The sequence below is a fragment of the Danio rerio genome, chromosome 2, assembly GCF_049306965.1.
Source record: "Danio rerio strain Tuebingen ecotype United States chromosome 2, GRCz12tu, whole genome shotgun sequence".
NCBI classification, from domain to species: domain Eukaryota; kingdom Metazoa; phylum Chordata; class Actinopteri; order Cypriniformes; family Danionidae; genus Danio; species Danio rerio.
The window spans coordinates 2,460,001-2,479,903 of NC_133177.1; the positions used below are offsets into that span (position 1 = coordinate 2,460,001).

The window sequence follows — 19,903 nt, forward strand, 5'->3', positions numbered from 1 at the left end:
GAGGTGACGTCAATAATAAAATAATTGACAAACTACAAGCTTTGGATGTTTATATCATCTTCTAAACGCGAATGTTGTCACTGTTTTGGAGCACACTAGCTTATAGACAACCTAAAAATGGACCATTCGTGTTTACTCAGAGACTCACTCAGTGTCAGCAAGTGTGGCTCTAACACTCGCCCAGATGGTGACAAACATCGCAGGAACACCTGTGACGAGAAATATAAGGACACGTGCATTTATTACAGAACCCACGGGAAATGATTAGCCTTGACAATCTTAGAAAGAGGAAAAGCAAGCAATAGAACACTATATATCAGTTACAAAACAGCATAGTAGACGTATGTAATGCAGATTTATTACAGTAAATGTAATTCATTTCAAGAACATCTTTAGAAATAGAAATATAATACAATTAAATTTAAATGAGTCGAACAGATGACAAATACCACAATAAAAATAAATAAATTATATATATGTATATATATATATATATATATATATATATATATATATATATATATATATATATATATATATATATATATATATATATATATATGCATAAAAATAATATGCATAACTATATTACTCTAAATCATCCTATAGAAAACTCATTTATGCTGTATATAGAAAGTTAGAATTATTAGCCCTCCTGAATAATTTTTTCCCCAATTTCTGTTTAACGAAAACAAGATTTTTTTTTCCCAACAGAATGCGAGAGTTCGGGAAAGTGATTTCTTCCCTCTTTGGGATGGAACTACGAGGCGACGTTCATTTACAGAATGCAAGTTTCTGGAGGGCACATACATCTGCAGATAAGAAGGAGCAAAGCCAGAAGTCGCTTTGTAAGCAAACATCAGAGCTTTGAATTTGATGCGAGCAGCAACTGGCGGCCAGTGCAAACGGATGAGCAGCGGAGTGACATGTGCTCTTTTAGGTTCATTAAAGACCACTCGTGCTGCTGCGTTCTGAAGCATCTGAAGAGGTTTGATAGAGTTTGCGTTTTTGAATTTGATTGTAATGCTGCTGTTAAGCTGCTTTGAAACTATTATTATTGTGAAAAGCGCTACACAAATAAGCTAGAATTGATTTATATTCTCCAGACATGCTATTAATATATAATAGTTACTAAACATAACCTATTTCTAGAGCCTTTCACAAAACACCCTGCATGTGCCTATGTTATTTATTTTTTCCCCAATTTCTGTTTAACGAAAACAAGATTTTTTTCCCCAACAGATTTCTAAACATAATAATTTTAATAACTCATTTATAATAACTAATGGCGGCACTGTGGCTCAGTGGTTAGCACTGTGGCCTCACAAGAAAAAGGTGGCTGGTTCAAGTCCCGGCTGGTTCAATGCTTCTGGAATTTCTGTGTGGAGTTTGAATGTTCTCCTCGTGTTGGCGTGGGTTTCCTCCGGGTGCTCCGGTTTCCCCCACAGTCCAGTGGTCTTGCTCTGCAACAGAAGTGTCTGGGCTCCACAGCATCCACATTGTATGCGCTGTGCATGTCCATGTGTTCCGCACAGTGTGTACAATGCAGGAGCCGAGGAGTCCACAGCATATCTGAAAATGTCCTCAAAACACACAGCACACTGGAAACCATGAACCCTTTAACTGCTGGGCTACAAAACGGTTGAGATGTTTTTACTGTATTAAATAACGACCCAAAGTAATTTAAAGAATGACTGATTTAAATATTGGTTTACACACACAGCATTGCTGGTTTACAAAAAAATCTAAACAAACATAATCTAGTTGCACTACTACACTTGATTATGGTTTTATTGTATTAAAAACAAGCATGTTATATGAGAATCTAAAATATTTTATGGCATACTTCAAAATATATAAGTATTCAAAAAGGATTTATTTTGATTATTTTTTAACTTTATATTTTCAGATTATTCATAGTATATGTATTAATTCTGATACTTTTACCAAAAACCGACATACCAACCATTTGGTAGAAGCTGATATTTTAGAAATCATGGGATGTGTTCCAAAAAAAAAAAACAACAACATTGAGTGTGTTAACTAGTGACATTAGGAGTTGAGTTAATGCAATCCAAACATTTTTTTCTTATTGGGCCAGTTAAAGTTAACAACAACTCAAAATAACCAGCCTGATCTCACGAGTAAACGTAAGTATTTAACTTTTTGTCAGTTGTACGAAAATGTACAATTTTAAAAAGGAGGCGTGGCATCAAACCCCACCCCTAACCCCAACCGTCATTCGGTGATGAGCAAATCGTACTAAATTGTACAAATTAGATCTTATGAATTCTGTATGAATTATGAATTCTTATGATCTTATGAATTCATACGAATTAGTCACTGCCGTGAGATTGCGTTGAAATAACTCAGGAGTCAAAAAATTGTAAAACCAATCACTTCCATTTAACAAATCATGCACAGAATCTACAGTTGAAGTCAAGATTATTCGCCCTCTAGTGAATTTCTTTTTCAAATATTTCCCAAATGATGTTGAACAGATTCAGGAATTTTTCACAGCATTTTCTATGATATTTTTTCTTCTGGAGAAAGTCTTATTTGTCTTATTTCGGCTAGAATAAAAGCAGTTCTTAATTTTTTTTAAACATATTTTAAGGTCAATATTATTAGCCCCCTTAAGCAATATTTGTTTTGGATTGTCTAGAAAACAAACCACTGTTATACAATGACTTGCCTAGTTCCCTGAACTTAACCTAGTTAAACGTTTAAATGTCACTTTAAGCTGAATACTAGTATCTTGAACAATATCTAGTCAAATATTGTACTTTCATCATGGCAAAGATAAAAGAAATCAGTTATTATAAATGAATTAATAAAAATATTATTGTTAAAAACTAATTTTCTCTCTGTTAAGGTTAAAATAAGAGACAAAAGTGTAATAATTCTGACTTTAACTGAATCTAAAGGAAAAACATAATCAAATCTTTGGATATGCAAGCACGTCTCTAGCCAGAAGCTGGATAATTGCGTGTTTTTGGAGGCGAGCGAAGATGTTTACTCACCCCAACCAATCAGAGTGAAGCCCCAGAGGTACTTCCTGTCTGAGAAGAAGGTCATGAAGATAAGGCTGTGCAGGTACAGGCCTTCCACCAGAATCCAGTAATAATTAGTGGCCAAGAAGTACAAGAAGAGCGTCACCGCCACCTTACAGCCGATCTGAAGGGTGAAGGGAAATCAATTCAGCATCGTATCGATTAGCAGCATGGGCTCCCGAAGTCACCTTCAACTGCTACTGAGAAACAGGCCATAAGTAACTACAAAAATCATCATAATGAATTCTTTAAGGAAAAGGATGTTTAAAATGTGTTATTAGAAATGCTATGGGCCCTTTTCACATGATGGTTATAATAGATGTTTAAAGGTGCTGTATGTATGTAAGCATAGAAATACCAAAATATGTTTGCTGATATTTCAGAAACATGACAAGTGAACATAATTGTTTACCTGAAAAAACAATGATGAAGTCAGATATTCTGCTTTGAAAATGCACGTTACGTGCCTGAACGGCTGTCTTTGTTTTGATTCTTTTAACCCGCCCAATGCCAGTTTAGCCAATTATATTTCAGCACCCCGGGTTGCCTTGATGGAAAACAGCATATTTCATAGAAAGGCTCTTTTAGTGTGCATCCGTGACCAAAATGCAACCTCCGGTGGACTGTAGCAGCCTCCAAAATGAGACACAGATTCAGAGTTCCACAAAGTGGTTATTAATTAGCAAATAACATAAATATTACTGTAATGAAGTTCACGGCCCTTTGGCCGCCGGGAAGAAGGAGGCGGAGAACCGACGCAGGTTTAAATTATTTATTAATAACAGTGACGGCAGTCAAACTGAAAGCAAAAGTAAAATATGTCCAGGCCCGGTCCTCTCTCGGCTTCTTCTGCCATCGTTCTTCCTTTTATAGTCCAGAGCTCCTTCCGTAGGATTGGAGGCAGGTGCGCACCGCAGGTGTATCCACTTATGCGGTGGCCTCACTCCGTTCCCACGGCTCTCGGCCACGCCCCCTCGCCACAATTACAAACGTAAACATTAGGTGTGCAGGGTACATTCTAACCCCGTGTCCTAACAACACGCTGCAGGAGGAGATAAGGCTGTTTTAAATACAGAAACTTAAGTACAGCCATTCAGAAGCTCAGAATAGTGATGTTAGGTTTATAACCTAATTATTGCATAATACACCTCTTTGATATTTGACATTAAATGTTCATGCAGAATCACTGATATGTGTTGGTTTGCACCAGTCACAGTTCAAGTTCAATCAGTTTATTTTATTTTTAGGATCTGAATATTCCTTCTATAGCCTGATTTATACTTTTGCCTGGCGCTGTATCACCGACCTCCGCCGACTGTGCACACACGTCACGAAATGGACGAGGCTTTTATACTTGACACATTCACCATAGTGATATTCTTTAAAATGACAGGGGGCAGTCGAAAGAAACCCACTGTAAAGTCAGACGGATAAACAGAGAAGTAGGAAGTTTCCGGAATTATGTCATATCGTTAATATGGAAGATTTTTAAACAAATTAATATTTATTTAATTTATTTTATTAATTATTTTTATGATTATAAAATTTTTATAACCATTCACGATTTTTTAAAATCAAACTTTGATGCATCACTTGCTTTTGTTCATATCTCAGACAGTTTTACCTATTAAAGTTTATTAAAATATTAATGACAACAAAACATGGGTTGCTCTACAAGTACATTTTTCATTATGGCAAGAATAAAAGCAATAAAAGTACAATTACTAAAAATACTGAAGTTCTTTTTAGATTTAGCCCACTCCACAATTCACACATAAGTGTATGTCCTCTACTCATATGCTAAAAAGGCAATAATGGTCCAACATTCCTGTCCATTATCACTAGTAAAGCCTAGAAAAAAGAGCATCAGTATATTGTAAACCGATAGGTTTAAATATTCCTTTCCAGTCATCAAAGAAATTATTTGTGAATTCATTTTAGTTTTGTAAAATTGAAAAATATACATCAGTGTAAATGATGGTCGAAAAACACAATCTGTAATTGCTTACTAAAACTACCTGGGTCTCCACTTTTGCCATGGCCGCTCCTTTAGACTTTAACAAACTTATCCCTCAAGTTTTTCTAAACTTTTTAACAAAAACTTTTCTCCTTTTTCACAGCTGTTGCAATTTCTAGCTAAGAATTATTGGGCCTCTGTTTATCTCTACGATCATGCATGGACGGATCATACAGATGTCTGTACAGTTGTACCTGTTCTCTTCTAAGTGATTCATATTCAACTCAAATAAAACGTGGTGCTGCGCGAACTGTTCGCTCGAGTCTTCCAAATTTTCGTGCACTCCCCAGACGATATCATGTCACAAGCACCCAAAGTGCACCTCAAAATCCGCGATGACGTCACATTCGCCATAGCACCCAAACGAACTAGTAGATGCATAGAGTATACCAGGATTATCGCATGTCGATGCTTTTATTTATAACGTGACTTAAACCAGCCTTTAGACGTGATAGTCAGGCTCGCTCCTGTTAGAATCAATCTGGCAACCTGTGCTTGCGTGTGTTTTGAATCAGGCACGCAATACCTAGTTCAACCACTAGGTGTTAAACTTACACACTGCACCTTTAACAGTCATCGAAACGCTTGAACGTTTTGAAAATTTAGAATTTTTTAAAAAACATGACATTTTGAACATTTATACATATTTATGTATGTATTATATCATCTTTGAATCAAATTAACATTTAGTTTATCCAATTCCTCTATAGCGCATGTGTTTGGACTGTTGGTTGGAAACCGGAGCACCCAGAGGAAATCAACACAGGGAGAACATGCAAACTCCACACAGAAATCCCAACTGACCAAGCGAGGACTCGAGCCAGCAATCTTCTTGCGGTAAAGCCACAGTGCAAATCACTGAGCCACCGTGCCGCCTGTCCATTTTCTTTTTATTTAAAGCCTTGATATATATGTTTATCAGGGAAGATTCAGCATGTAGTTCCTATTAGTAGACTTAGTTTGTCGATAGGTCTTATTAGTTTGCCTGCTTGAATATTCAAATTAAAGTGACACACAAATCCTTTGGAATTATCCAATGTTTCTGTGATATGTCAAAACATTTCAAGGTGGTGTTTCATCATCTATCAACACGAGATTTCCAATGGTAAAGTTTCAGCAGGGTTTATGCAATCACACACCTGCGCTAGCTCTACAATTGACGTCATTTGCAACCTATTTTTAGTGAACATACATTTAATAGTCACACATATAGCTGCATCTTGCTACATCATGCAGAGAAGAGAATTACATTCGGCACGGCATGTAATTTCCACCTGCACTTTCCAATATACTGCAATCCACACCAAAGGTTTGCTTTTACGTTGTGCTGTTACAGTTTTTTACAATTGCTATGACACTTTTATCAATACATTTAACAAGTTTCCTAAACTCTTAACACAATTAGCACAACCTCCGTCTTCATGGGCTATACAATTAACACATTTCTTGTTGTTTTGACACAAAATGCATCCAGTTAACACAAATTTAAAATGCTTTAACTTCTTTTACACACAAGCACAACCAAGAACAAAACAATGTAATTTTACAGTCAAATTTACAAATGCTTTAACACAGTATGTCAGAACAGATAACACCATGTTCTAAACAGAAATTATATAGGATAAAGTCATAGTGAACAGCTGTTCTAATTGTGAATTGAAACACAAATTTATTCCCTGTATTTTATTCAATTCCCAATGAGAAACAGCATATTGCGGTTATATAAATAAATAAATAAATAAATGTATATATATATATATATATATATATATATATATATATATATATATATATATATATATATATATATATATATATAAATAAATGTATATATATATATATATATATATATATATATATATATATATATATATATATATATATATATTTATTTATTTGTATAACCGCAATATGCTGTTTCTCATTGGCAACTGAAAAAAAACATATATATATATATATATATATATATATATATATATATATATATATATATATATATATATATATATATATATATATATATATATATATATATATATATATATATATATATATATATATATATATATATGTGACAGCTGATTCCCATATAGAAAGCACACTCATGTCTTGTTCTGGTTTTTCCAATTACATGATCATATGTTCTAATAGAGGACTCTTGAGGTTTTTGAAAGGAACAGTGAGCGCATCAAAAAACTCTGTCACCAATACGTCTATGTAAGATTATGCAATACAGTCATTACTGTACTATACACAGTGTGTTTTGCAGTAAAATACTCTTTAAACCTGGAGTTCATTAGTACATACAGTACATATACAGTACAGGATTTGCATACACTGTGTCTAATTACTTTCAGAGAGTCATGAAGTTAGAGGCCAATCAAGTACCACATGAAATTTTCAATGTTGACAAGGCTGTGGATGTCGCCATAGGAAAAAGAAGTCGGGCAAATGTAGAAGACCAGGCAGAATAGAAAATTACTTTGTTTTTTTTATTATAATTGCGATGGTTTTTCTGTTTGTATATCTTGCAGTGAAATCCTTTTGCAAATAAAGTCTGTACTGCAGCAATTCTGTGTCTGTATTTTTTTACATATACTGTAAATTTTATAAAGCAATTTATTTATTTGTTTTTGTATTGAATTTTTGCAGTAAAAGAAAGAAAACGCCTGCATTTACTAAACCCAACAAAATGAAAATGTTGAGAGTCTTAAAATATAAGGACAGAGCTGACACATAAACTAATGCAGTTTCTGTATAATGTTAGCTGATGATAGTATTTTTATTGTCAGTGTTTTCTGATTGACTGAATGTTTCTGTTGAAAGAGAATATGTGTTAGTGTTTTGAACAATGATGTCATTTTGAAACATGTTTGCAGTGTTTTGTTAGACATGGTGTAGTGTGTTAGTTTATTATTGTATTTTGAAAAGAAGTTTAGAAGTTTAGTTTACAATGTGTGATTTTGAGCATGAAATTAACTGTTTTGCCAATTGTGTGTTTTAGGTGTGTTGCTGCGTTAAGAGTTTAGCAAACTTGTTAAATGTATTGAAAAAACTGTCATAGCCATTGTAAAAAACTGTAATATTAAAACGGTTACATGTGATAAACATTGAAATAATTAAAATAAATGACTAAATATGACATGCAGATGATCATAATATGAGAGAGAGATGCATGTTAAGGCATAAAATATCATGTGTTCCTCCTATATAACGGCATTACACAGAAAATGTACTGAGACAGACATGTTAAAAAGTCAAATTCAAATGATTAAAGATAAATTAGCTGAATAAGGCAAACAAGTGGGCGGAATATGAATATAATGCACTGAGTTACACATTAAGCTTTTGATTTTATATATACACTCACCGGCCACTTTATTAGGTACACCTGTCCAACTGCTCGTTAACACAAATTTCTAGTCAGCCAATCACATGGCAGCAACTCAATGCATTTAGACACGTAGACATGGTCGAGACGATCTGCTGCAGTTCAAACTGAGCATCAGAATGGAGAAGAAAGGGGATTTAAGTGACTTTGAACGTGGCATGGTTGTTGGTGCCAGACGGGCTGGTCTGAGTATTTCAGAAACTGCTGATCTACTGGGATCTTCAAGCACAACCATCTCTAGGGTTTACAGAGAATGGTCAAAAAAAAAGAGAGAAAACATCCAGTGAGCAGCAGCAGTTCTGTGTGGCTTGTTGATGCCAGAGTTAGCTTAGAAAAAGTGGACAAAGTTTTGTATTAAAGTATAGAATATAACTGTATACAGCTTTTAATTACCCATTTTAATTCAATTCTTTAAAAAGACTTAGGTAAAGGTTTGTCAATAACATGAATTGTACATTAAAATGCAATGTGACAAATAACATGAACAAAGATGAATGAATACTGTAATAATTGTATGGTCACACTTTATAACAAGATTTTTGTTCACTAAAATGAACTAATTATGGACAAGACTAGAGCAGTATTTATTAAACATCCTTCAGCATTTAAACATCAACATTTATTATCAACATGCATTAATAAAAAACACATTCATCCTTGTTAACATTAGTTAATGCGCTAATATGAACTAACACATATGAACAACAGTATTTTCATTAACTTATACGAACAAACACTGTAATAAATGTAATGTTCATTGTTTTTTCATGTCAGTGAATGCATTAAGTAACACTAATTAATACTAGCTTACTGTAAATTCTGTAATCTTGTCTACCTTGTCTTACTGTCTGCCTATTTGGTCTCTCACAACAAACGATATCTTGGAGCCAATAGTTAGACTGTGCAATAGGCCCTATAAGATCCACAACAGACTTTCTGGATGGACACATCACTGTTTTGCTCTATCACTTTCTAAAGCTTTAACATTTCAAAACTACATTATGAACACAGGCATCAAACTGTACTATCAAATTTTAAATAGCTCTACCTCAGCAGCCCATTGTGCTTTGGTACCAAAACTCAACACAAGGACTGATCCTTCCACTAGATCTGTAACAAATAGATGTTTTGCCAGTACCGGCTTTTAAAAACTGTTATGGACAGAGATCTTTCTTTTATGTTTTCACAAGAGCCTGGAATGAGATCCCACAACATTTCAAAACAAGACCAACACTGAGACTTTTAAAATTCAATTCAATTCAATTCAATTCAATTCAATTCAATTCAGCTTTCAATTCAGCTTTATTTGTATAGCGCTTTTACAATGTAGATTGTGTCAAAGCAGCTTCACATAAATGGTCATAGTAACTGGAACCGTGTGGTTCAGGTTTTAGTGTTTAAGTTCAGTTTAGTTCAGTTCAGTTTAGCTCAGTTCAGTGTGATTTAATCATTACTGAGAGTTCAAACACTGAAGAGCAAATTCATCGATCATAAAAAATCTCATGCTCGTCATCTGATGGTCAACTATCGCTTTAGCCACTGAGATAGTAGCCTGCTTTTCTTTATTTTATATGTTTGGTGATTGTTTGTACTGTGTTGACGGATGTCTGTCTGTTTTTATGTTCTGCAGAGCAGGAACCTGCTGAAAAAAAGCATTCATGCTGAGTCAGGCCCGATTATCTTTTAATCTTTTCCTGTTTAAAAATTATAAATAAATAAATAAATAAAGTTTTACCATATGTATTATTCGCAGTTTCTTCATGTTAGTAAATACTTTATTTAACTTTAACTATTGGAATTGTAAAATGTGACTATAAATCCTGAGACAAGATGCATTGGCAGGAGAAACCCAATCCCGGTCTTTCATTTCAGTTAAATTCACACACACATGCTGGTCAAGGACAATGAGACTCACAATATCACGGCCAAAAGTCTGTGCTGTCATCTTTTTTCACCCGTCACACTAAGACTGTAGCAGTACGCCACTAATGGAGCACCTCCAGGTCTGGGACATTCTTGTCTTTGCCCTTTGTCATTTGTTTTTGTCTGCTCCTTGTTGCACCTCATGAAAGGAATGGAGCAGACTGCAACGACTCACTGACGATGGCCTGACAGCAGAAAAACATTTATCCAATCCAGGCCTGGCTGAAGGAGACCAATTAAGGCCAAGAATGTGGACAGTTTTGGTCAGTATACAAAAGGAAAGAAGAGACTTTTCCTATTCATTCTAACGGAGAATGTGTTAGGGTTAGGACTCTGTTTTAGTCTGCTCCTTGTTGCACCTCATGAAAAGAATGGAGCAGGTCTCTATGGTGTGACTCTCTGATGGCGGCCTGACCATTTTCAGCAGAAAACCATTTATCCAATCCAGGCTCAGCTGAAGGAGACCAATCAAGGCCAAGAATGTCGACGGTTTTGGTCAGTATGCAAAAGGAAAGAAGATGATCTTGTCTTATTCATTCTAATGGAGAATGTGTTGGACCATCCTTCATTATCAGAAGCTGCAAGTCATTTGGCTTCATCCAATTTGCTAAACATGATTGAGGAATGGATTGAGAGAAGGAAATCATGTCTCCCATATCAAACACACCTGAACCCATTAATTAAGACCTGAACACCACGTGATAATTACAGGCAGGTGTGTTTGATATGGGTTGCAACTGAAATCTGCAGGTAGTTGGCTCTCCAGGAACAGGGTTGGCCACCCCTGCCTTAAAGGGTTAAACAGCCAGGGCCGGCGCGTCCATAGAGGCGACCAAGGCGGCCGCCTAGGGCGGCAGAATAGAGAGGGCGGCGTCCCCGAAACTACCCTCGCCACCCGCGCCCTCAGTTATATCCGCGTCTAGGGCAGCAGAATAGAGAGCGGCATCCCCGAAACTACCCTCCCCACCAGCGCCCTCAGTTATATCTGTCTAGGGAGGCAGAATAGAGAGCGGCATCCCCGAAACTACCCTCGCCACCCGCACCCTCAGTTATATCCGCATCTAGGGCGGCAGAATAGAGAGCGGCATCCCCTAAACTACCCTCCCCACCAGCGCCCTCAGTTATATCTGTGTCTAGGGAGGCAGAATAGAGAGTGGCATCCCCGAAACTACCCTCCCCACCCGCACCCTCAGTTATATCCGCGTCTAGGGCGGCAGAATAGAGAGCGGCATCCCCAAAACTACCCTCCCCACCCGCACCCTCAGTTATATCCGCGTCTAGGGCGGCAGAATAGAGAGCGGCATCCCCTAAACTACCCTCCCCACCAGCGCCCTCAGTTATATCTGTGTCTAGGGCGGCAGAATAGAGAGTGGCATCCCCGAAACTACCCTCGCCACCCGCGCCCTCAGTTATATCCGCGTCTAGGGAGGCAGAATAGAGAGTGGCATCCCCGAAACTACCCTCGCCACCCACGCCCTCAGTTATATCCGCATCTAGGGCGGCAGAATAGGGAGCGGCATCCCCGAAACTACCCTCGCTATCCGCGCCCTCAGTTATATCCGCGTCTAGGGCGGCAGAATAGAGAGAGAGGCATCCCCAAAACTACCCTCGCCACCCGCACCCTCAGTTATATCCGCGTCTAGGGCGGCAGAATAGAGAGAGCGGCGTCCGCGATACTACCTGCACCACCCGCGCCCTAAGTTATATCCACGTATAGTGCGGCAGAATAGAGAAAGTGGCATCCCCGACACTACCCTCAGCACCTGCGCCCTCAGTTATATCTGTGTATAGGGGTGCAGAATAGAGAGGGCCCCCCCCCCCGGTTAATGTTTGAGGGCGGCATGAGCGTCCTTTGCCTAGAACGGCACTTCAGCTTGCTCCGGCCCTGTAAACAGCACGCACAGCACAACTACGGTCACAGAAAAGTTAGCGCTGTTATTATTCACTTACCTTTTCATACGTTTTCGGTGCGATTTTAACCCGCTATTTAAAAAATGACCAAATATTTTGAATAAAAAGCTGTAATGTAGCTGTGGCGGGATGAATTTTGGTGTGGCTTCCCGCCACGGAAGAACGAATGTAGCGGAAACCATAAGGTCCCATAGGCCTTTACTGAGTAACCTAAGCATATACAGGATGAGAAAATTGCTAGAGGGTCTTAGTGGCAATTCAACACATGGCTTGACATGATAATGATGCTCACACACTTCGGCCACTACTATGGCAACAACACAATGTGAGATCCCTCTGCTACAGTGTGAGATTGAACAGTGTGAAATCCCTCCGCTTTATACTTTAGCGTTAGCTGTGGTGGAAAGAGTACTGGTTAATCATCCTCTAGTAAAAGTACTTGCAACTGATCTGTTTTGAGTAACAAATTGAGTAACAAATTGGGGTCCCACTTTATATTAGGTGGCCTTAACCACTTAAACTTTGCTGCTATTTGGGGATTTCCGCCTGGATTTTGCCTACCCAAATTTAAAAGCTTCCCAAATCCACATAAAGAGGTGTAAATGCAAAAGTTTGGTATCATTTTAAAGAAAAGCCTTTGAATTTTCATAGAACACTATTGAAAGTGTTTAAAATAACTGTATATGTCGTCTGTGTTATAATAATAACCTAAAAACAGAGGTGATTTTTGTATTTTTTTTTTATAAACTCAAATTTGAAAGTGTACCTTTTAGGTTGTGTGTGGTCTAGCGTGCTGTAATTAATGTTGGTGGTTCCTGCACATGTCTGTAATGATAGGAAAAAAGAAAAATGTCTCCACCATAATCTATGCAAAAGTTATTGTATTCCAACTGATGAGAGGTGCTGTACAATCCACAGAGACCGATCCTTGTTTACATATATTTTACAATTCTTTTGTTTGATCAAACATAATTCACTGTGTTTGGACCACATCAGACATATAAAAGGATTACTTATGCACATCACCTCAAAAACAGAGGAGAATGGCCCTAAAGGGCACAGCATAAGGTAAGAGATGACAGCTGTCTGTGCTATCTGGGGCTGCTTATTGATCATGAATGAATTGTTTTCACTTCTGCGCCATGGAAACACCACAATTCATTCAACAACTGTTTGGCATATGAATATAATTCAGTAAAAAGAATGGTAGAACTGTATGAGCACCGGCAAGAGCTTTCATTTGAGCTATAACTTGTACATGTGTCATATAAAAAAAATTATGAAAATGAACCAATGTAAAATACCTAGCTCGGGTATCCAAAATACTGTGTATTTAAGTGTAAATAACTTTTATATAGTAGAATAAAAACCGAAGTGATGCATATGTGCAGAAAATATAGATTCTACAATTTCAAACGACACCACTTACGGGGGTCTGGTGCAACGCTAGCCCTTTAACTACTTTATACTTGAATCAAAAAATAAATACAATGAACACACTGCTCTTGAGGTGGGATGTGAGTACGGTTAGAGCAAATAACGGAGTAAAAATGCAATATAGATCTAAAAAAGTACTCAAGTAAGTAAAAGTACACATTTCTTAAACTGCTTAGTAAAGTAGTTTGAGTTTGAGCTTCTGTTATCTGTTACTTTACACCTCTGCTAGCCGTTAGTGAATGTGTGCTGCACTTACAAACTGGGTTTTGTTGGCAGGAGGGGCTTCAGTGATGGATTTGAGATCCTCCACAGTGATTCGTTCCATTTCCTGCAGCGCCGAACCAGAGTACAGCACCACATCCTTCACGAAGATACTAATGGCCCTCAACATGAACGATAGAAACAGGTGCATGTGGATGTAGTTCCTGGTGCAGTGGAGCCGTCTGAAAGAACAAGAAGGAGAAACGAGGTCAAGCATGATTTATGTTATTATTAGCTGTAAACAGTGTGAGGGATCAATGCACAGGGTAGAATGCTGCACATCTGTACTGTGCATTAGGTGATACACTGAAACAGTGGTTAGCCTCACAGCAAGAAAGGTTAAAATACCAGTTGGACCAGTTGGCATTTCTGTGTGGAGTTTGTATGTTCTCCCCATGTTCACACGAGTTTCCTCCAGGCGCTTCGGTTATCCCCACAGTCCAAACACATGTGCTTTAGGGGAATTGGATGAACTAAGTTTGCCATAGTGGATAGTGTGTTTGAATGTGAGTGTGTATGGGTGTTACCCAGTACTGGGTTACGGCTGGAAGGGCATCCGCGGCATAAAACGTATGCTGCAATAATTGAGGGTTCATTTAACTGTGGCTTTTCAGTGTTCGGTGTGTATACTGTATGTGTTTTCAATGCTCTATCACAGAGGCTAGAAGAACAATACCGGTCTTAATTAGAGCCAGATGAATCTGACGCTGACTGTAACACATTCTTTGAATTTAAAGGGTTCGGAAAGCACAAATGTTAAAAATATAGAGCTCAAAATGTAAGCTATAAAAGCAAATTGTAAGCATGTGTTACTGAAATTCCCATCGGTTTGTCTGCACTCTCCCAAAAACTAGTTTAACAGGAGCAGGTCTATTAGAGAAAAGCTCCTCCAGATTTTCCGATGTTGTAGCCTGACCTCATATAAGCAAACTCATGTAATATACACATCACTTATATTTATGAATACAATATGTTTGAGGATAAAGAACAATTTATTATCATCACTATTCTTCAATTACTTACCTCTAACTAAACTTAAGTTATTAAAACCTAAACTTAAAATCTAAATGGATAAACAGATATATGCACAATGACAAACATGTTTCTTATAACGTTTCGTACAACGTTTCTCATTCTTGGCATCACGCACAATAAAAAAAAAACATGATTATTGTGCTGAATTTTCATCAGGTTACAAATTAGTACAAATTTCTCAAATTTTAGCTGGCCTTTCTCAAATTTGGTACACTGCAAAACGTTACACAATACCATATACAAATGTTTAACAAGCGAGTTAAATGGATTATTCCAACCCAGGCTCATTCTGGAATTGTAGCCCCGCGGACATTTCTGGAGACCGCAATATACGTCCCGGTAGATACGTATTTGTGCAGTTTTTGTTTTCGCAAATCCGTTCGTGCCTGCGCTGTTCTCGCGTAAAAAGCCACCGAAGACCGCTGTCGGGCAACCATCTGTCCGACTGACCGACTGGCTGAATGATTAAACGATTGACTGGGCGGCCGACCAATCGGCCGACCCGGCCACCCTTCTCCTCCTCCTTTTTCCCTAAACCCAACGATTTACGAAAGCCGTTCAGAAAAAGAAAAGCCCTCGTCCGATTTTGACCGTGTTTACGGATTTCACCGCATTCTCGCCCTGTTACGAACTCGTTCGCTTTATTTTTTGGATTCTGTTTTTTGTCTTACCTGATTCTGGAACCGCTCTTCCCCGGACTCAAACCCGGTCGTCGAACGCGGCCAGCTCCTCCCCCTCCTCCGGGCCTCCGCTCTGCCAGCGTAACACGACGAGCTAACCGGACAAACTGGTTGCGGCAGGAAAGCCCTCCACACGAAGGAGGCGAGCCGTCAGCCCAGCCGGCGAGTGCTAAGAGCAGCGGCGTCACACCGCCCCATAGCATTCGCTTGAAAAAACGAAATGCAGCCATACGTACCTCCGGCCACGTAAATCGCAGTCTCCAGAAACATCGTTTTCAGAATGAGCTTGGGTTGGATAATTCACTCTAAAATAAAAATTATGTTATCATTTAGTCACCCGCCACCTGTTCGAGCTATTTTTTTTTTCTGTTGAACAAAGTAAACGTTGAGTACGTCTTCATTTTTGCTGAACTTTTGCTTTGAATATGCAGTATGTAGGACTGACACCCATCCCCTGGGGGGAGTGGGTTTTGGGGGTTGTATGGGGCAGGGGAAGTTAGGACAATTCTAAGGGCCCACGTCGTTTTGGCCCCCCACAGATACTATCAGCGGCCCTCCTGAAGCTCAATTGCCCTCCCACACCAACACCTCCCAACAACCCGTCCCACCTCCCCTGGTCTGTGTAACTCCACCCACCAGGGGTGCCGCAAGCTGATACAGGCCCTATGAAGAGCTGGTATCAAACAATACTTTTGCTTTCAACTAAACACAGAGTCTTTCAGGCTAGATTTAAACCTCAAGTTTGTAGCAGTATGGATGGAACTAAACTCTGCAGGACTGCGCCCCCCAAGGAACTGAGTTTGACAGCCCTGATGTAGATGAATATGAGCTGCCTCTTAAACTGGGTTGCTTCATTGCACCATTACTGCCAGTTCCAAACAAGGAAAGAGTGGATGCTGGAAACCCCAAAAATTCACAGCAATGGCATCAAACTGGTGGCTTGCAAAAAGGTTTTGAGCAAATTCTGTTGGTTGCTGGTGCAGAAGGAACAAAGAAATCAACCCAGCTTCTGGTTAAGCCTCGCAAACTGCCTAGTGGATTGGGGAGGGTACAAGAACAAACTGTGAGACATACTCCAATGTTTGTAGACAGCAGATGAGTTTACACACTAGCATATAAAAAAGAAAACAATGCAGAAAACACGACTCCAGCAGTTTCTAAGAATAGCAGATCATGAATAAGGATAGGGGTAGTCCTCTGAGATGGAGGGATGGGTGAAATGGAATATCCAATTGGTGCACGAGAGTTGAAGGCAGCGGATTGAATGAAGTGCATTGCACAGTTCTTGACATAAGTGGTAACAGCTTTTGACAGAGTTGGCATGTCATAAATCATCTCAGGCCAAGTCATCGTATTTTCACCTGGTTGGCCAGATTACTGCAATGATTAGATCAACTGAATTACAAAGAGCTGGTTTGCTGGACATTAGGTTGGGGCTCACTCATTTGTTTGTGCCTGCACGAGATTATTCCCATGATGTTCCATGAACAGGAGGCAAAGAGGTTGGGGTAAAGAGTTTCTGTCTTTGTTTGAGGTTCAGGTTTTTGACATCCTTGAACTTGGGCCAATAGCCCCTTTCACACATACAGACCTTTCCGGAAAATTGCCGGCAATTTTCCGGAAAGGTTGTATGTGTGAACAGGTCCTTTTTGAAAATACCGGTAAATTCGTTCTGGCTATTTTCCGGAAAGAGAAGTTGTAACATTACCGGCAATTTGCCGGAATGCTGCGCTGTGTGAATGCAGAAGGAAGATTGCCGTAATAAGCGCGTGCACGTCTAGAACGTGCTGACGTGAGACGTCTGCTTTAGCCAATCAGAACAGTCAGACGCATTAACGTCCGCGCGGTTTGTGAGAATAAAAACCTTTGAATATTTTTCCAGACACATTTAGCTGCTAGAAGTTAGTCAGATCACGTTTATATGTTCTTCTTAATGCCAACTGTGTAAATAATCATCGATGAGATGCTTATGATAAGCCGTTGTTTGTTTACCTTCAAGCTTTGCGTGTGCCTGTGGAACAGCCTGTGAGCGCCTGCACACGCACATATTATGAACATCTCGACATGCGAAAGTGATCCTGCGAAAGTTGTTCACAATATTGATCATCCACAGAGTTTGTAATTTAGTCAAATGTTTACAAACACAAGCGCAGCCGTTTAAAGCTCATTTGTGGTGAATGATGTCAGAATTTACCGGTATTTTGGAGTGGATGTGTGAATGCTCTTTTCCGGAAAATTTCCGTAACGTCCTCGCCTGTGTGAACAGCGCTTTTTTGAATATACCGGTAAAGTAGTTCCGGAAATTTTCCAGATATTTACCGGTATCACTGTGTGAAAGGGGCTTAAAATTGTTAATAAATGGAAATATGGGATCTAGATTTGACTTGAATTCCTGGAACGATTGAGCTGCTGGTGTCCATAAAGGAGTCTTTGTAGGGCGCTTAAAAGTAACACTCAAATCATTTGTAGAATTTTGCTTTTCTGTGTAAATTGCTATTGTTCTTTGCCAGACTAAAGACCAGCCCAGCATACTACTGCTTTGATTTTGGCCAAGCAATGACTTCCTTAACTCAGCATGGAGCTTAAAAACACAATGGCTGCTTCATGAAACTCGTCTTTTTTTCCACTTTCACAAACAAGTGATTGTCAGCCAGGCTTTGCAGCACCTAACGAACATGACTTACATGACTAACGAACATGATGAGCTGTCATCTTTATACTTAATCATCCATTTATCGATCTGTGTCTTTAAAGATTTCACTCGTGAGAGATTGAAAAGCTGATGATGTGCTGGACAAAGGCAGCATCTTGTATTCACAATGCTCCATAACTGATGAAGACGGTCTTCTGTTGTTCCTGTCGTCAATACAGATGAGATTATAGACACTGGAGATTAGAAAGCTTAGAGAAAATGTGGCCACACAAGCGTGTTCAATAGCTGCTGGGAATAGAGGCTGGAGGTATAGGGCATTATTTTTAGGCATTGTGCTCTGTCTCTTCAATAATAATAATAAAAAAAACAGCAGCAGTCAGAGAAGTGAAAGAACAGATGAACCCCTAATGCAGGAAATCATATTCTGAGTGAGGGTTTAGGAAAAATATATTTTGAGCGCGTAACAGAAGAGAATGCAAGCTTTGGGACATACTATTTCCTCGTTAACAGATCGTTGTGTTGCTTAGTAATGAGCCCTGTCAATCATCAACACGTCATCCACATTTCTGTCATATTTAATTTCCTACCTTGTTGGAGAAGCAGCAGCAGGTTAATCTTCTATTCAGGAGTCACTTTTCATCTGCGTTTGTAGTTCTAATCGAATTCGCTTGCTTCCCCATCAAATGAATAAACAAATATATCAATGTTTTTAAAAATTTGTGAACCAAACCACACATTTTCAGTTGTATTTCCATGAAATGTACTTTTTTTTTTTTTTTGTCATGGAATATCTACTATGATGGAGGTCACTCTACACTGCCATGGTAACATTCAGGGTTTCATATTATAGGAAGTGCGTTATAAATGGCCTAATTATGGGACAATTGCCACTCCGAAGCCTCTACTCTCTTCCCTTCATTCAACACAGATCAATAGCAAACCAGCACATGAGAACCACTGGCCAATTGTACCAGACCAATTTGAGAGATTTGTTTCAGACACACTAGTGATCAGTAATGATTGTGGATCCAACAGTACAAACTCACCACAAAGTGTGTGTGTGTGTGTGTGTGTGTGTGTGTGTGTGTATGTGTGTGTGTGTGTGTGTGTGTGTGTGTGTGTGTGTGTGATGTTCAATGATATTTTAGCGAAATGAATCAACATTCCTTTCGATTGTTATGAGTGTTTGTTTGATTTACTGTTGTTTGTGGTTGCTAGTCGAATGTCTATCAGGGTTTTTTACATTTCCTGAGGACTTAACCATTATTATTTTGACTTTATGGGTGTTGCTTTATAGCATTACGATATTTAAAAAATAAAATAAAACTACACTTATATTAATACCAAAAACAAACAATATACTAAACGGCCACTTTATTAGGTACACCTATCCAACTGTTTGTTAATGCAAATTTCTAATCAGCCAATCGCATGGCTGCAACTCAATGCATTAAGGCATGTAGACATGATCAAGACGATCTGCTGCAGTTCAAACCGAGCATCCGAATGGTCTTGATGAGCCACATTCAGATGGTAGGGTCA

At 38.6% G+C, this 19,903-nt stretch overlaps 2 protein-coding genes and 1 non-coding gene across 6 annotated transcripts in view; all 3 read right to left on the reverse strand.

Annotated features, from left to right (window-relative positions):
• LOC141377643 (uncharacterized) overlaps window positions 1–19,903 on the reverse strand; it is a 160,205-nt gene that overhangs the window by 36,467 nt on the left and 103,835 nt on the right. The gene's annotated exons all lie outside the window — the stretch shown is intronic.
• Window positions 1–19,903, reverse strand: part of pth1r (parathyroid hormone 1 receptor) — a 206,736-nt gene that overhangs the window by 12,228 nt on the left and 174,605 nt on the right. For 2 of the 4 annotated variants that reach the window (XM_073912036.1, NM_131357.1), the window contains 3 exon segments: window positions 13,989–14,175; window positions 3,024–3,177; window positions 149–209 (listed from right to left, as the gene is read on the reverse strand). In XM_073912036.1, coding sequence (XP_073768137.1) covers window positions 149–209; window positions 3,024–3,177; window positions 13,989–14,175 — 402 coding nt within the window. 4 annotated transcript variants of the gene reach the window in all.
• mir460 (microRNA 460) lies at window positions 1,484–1,560 on the reverse strand. The gene is given in 1 exon segment (NR_030145.1): window positions 1,484–1,560. It is a non-coding gene; the product is annotated as a microRNA 460 (primary transcript).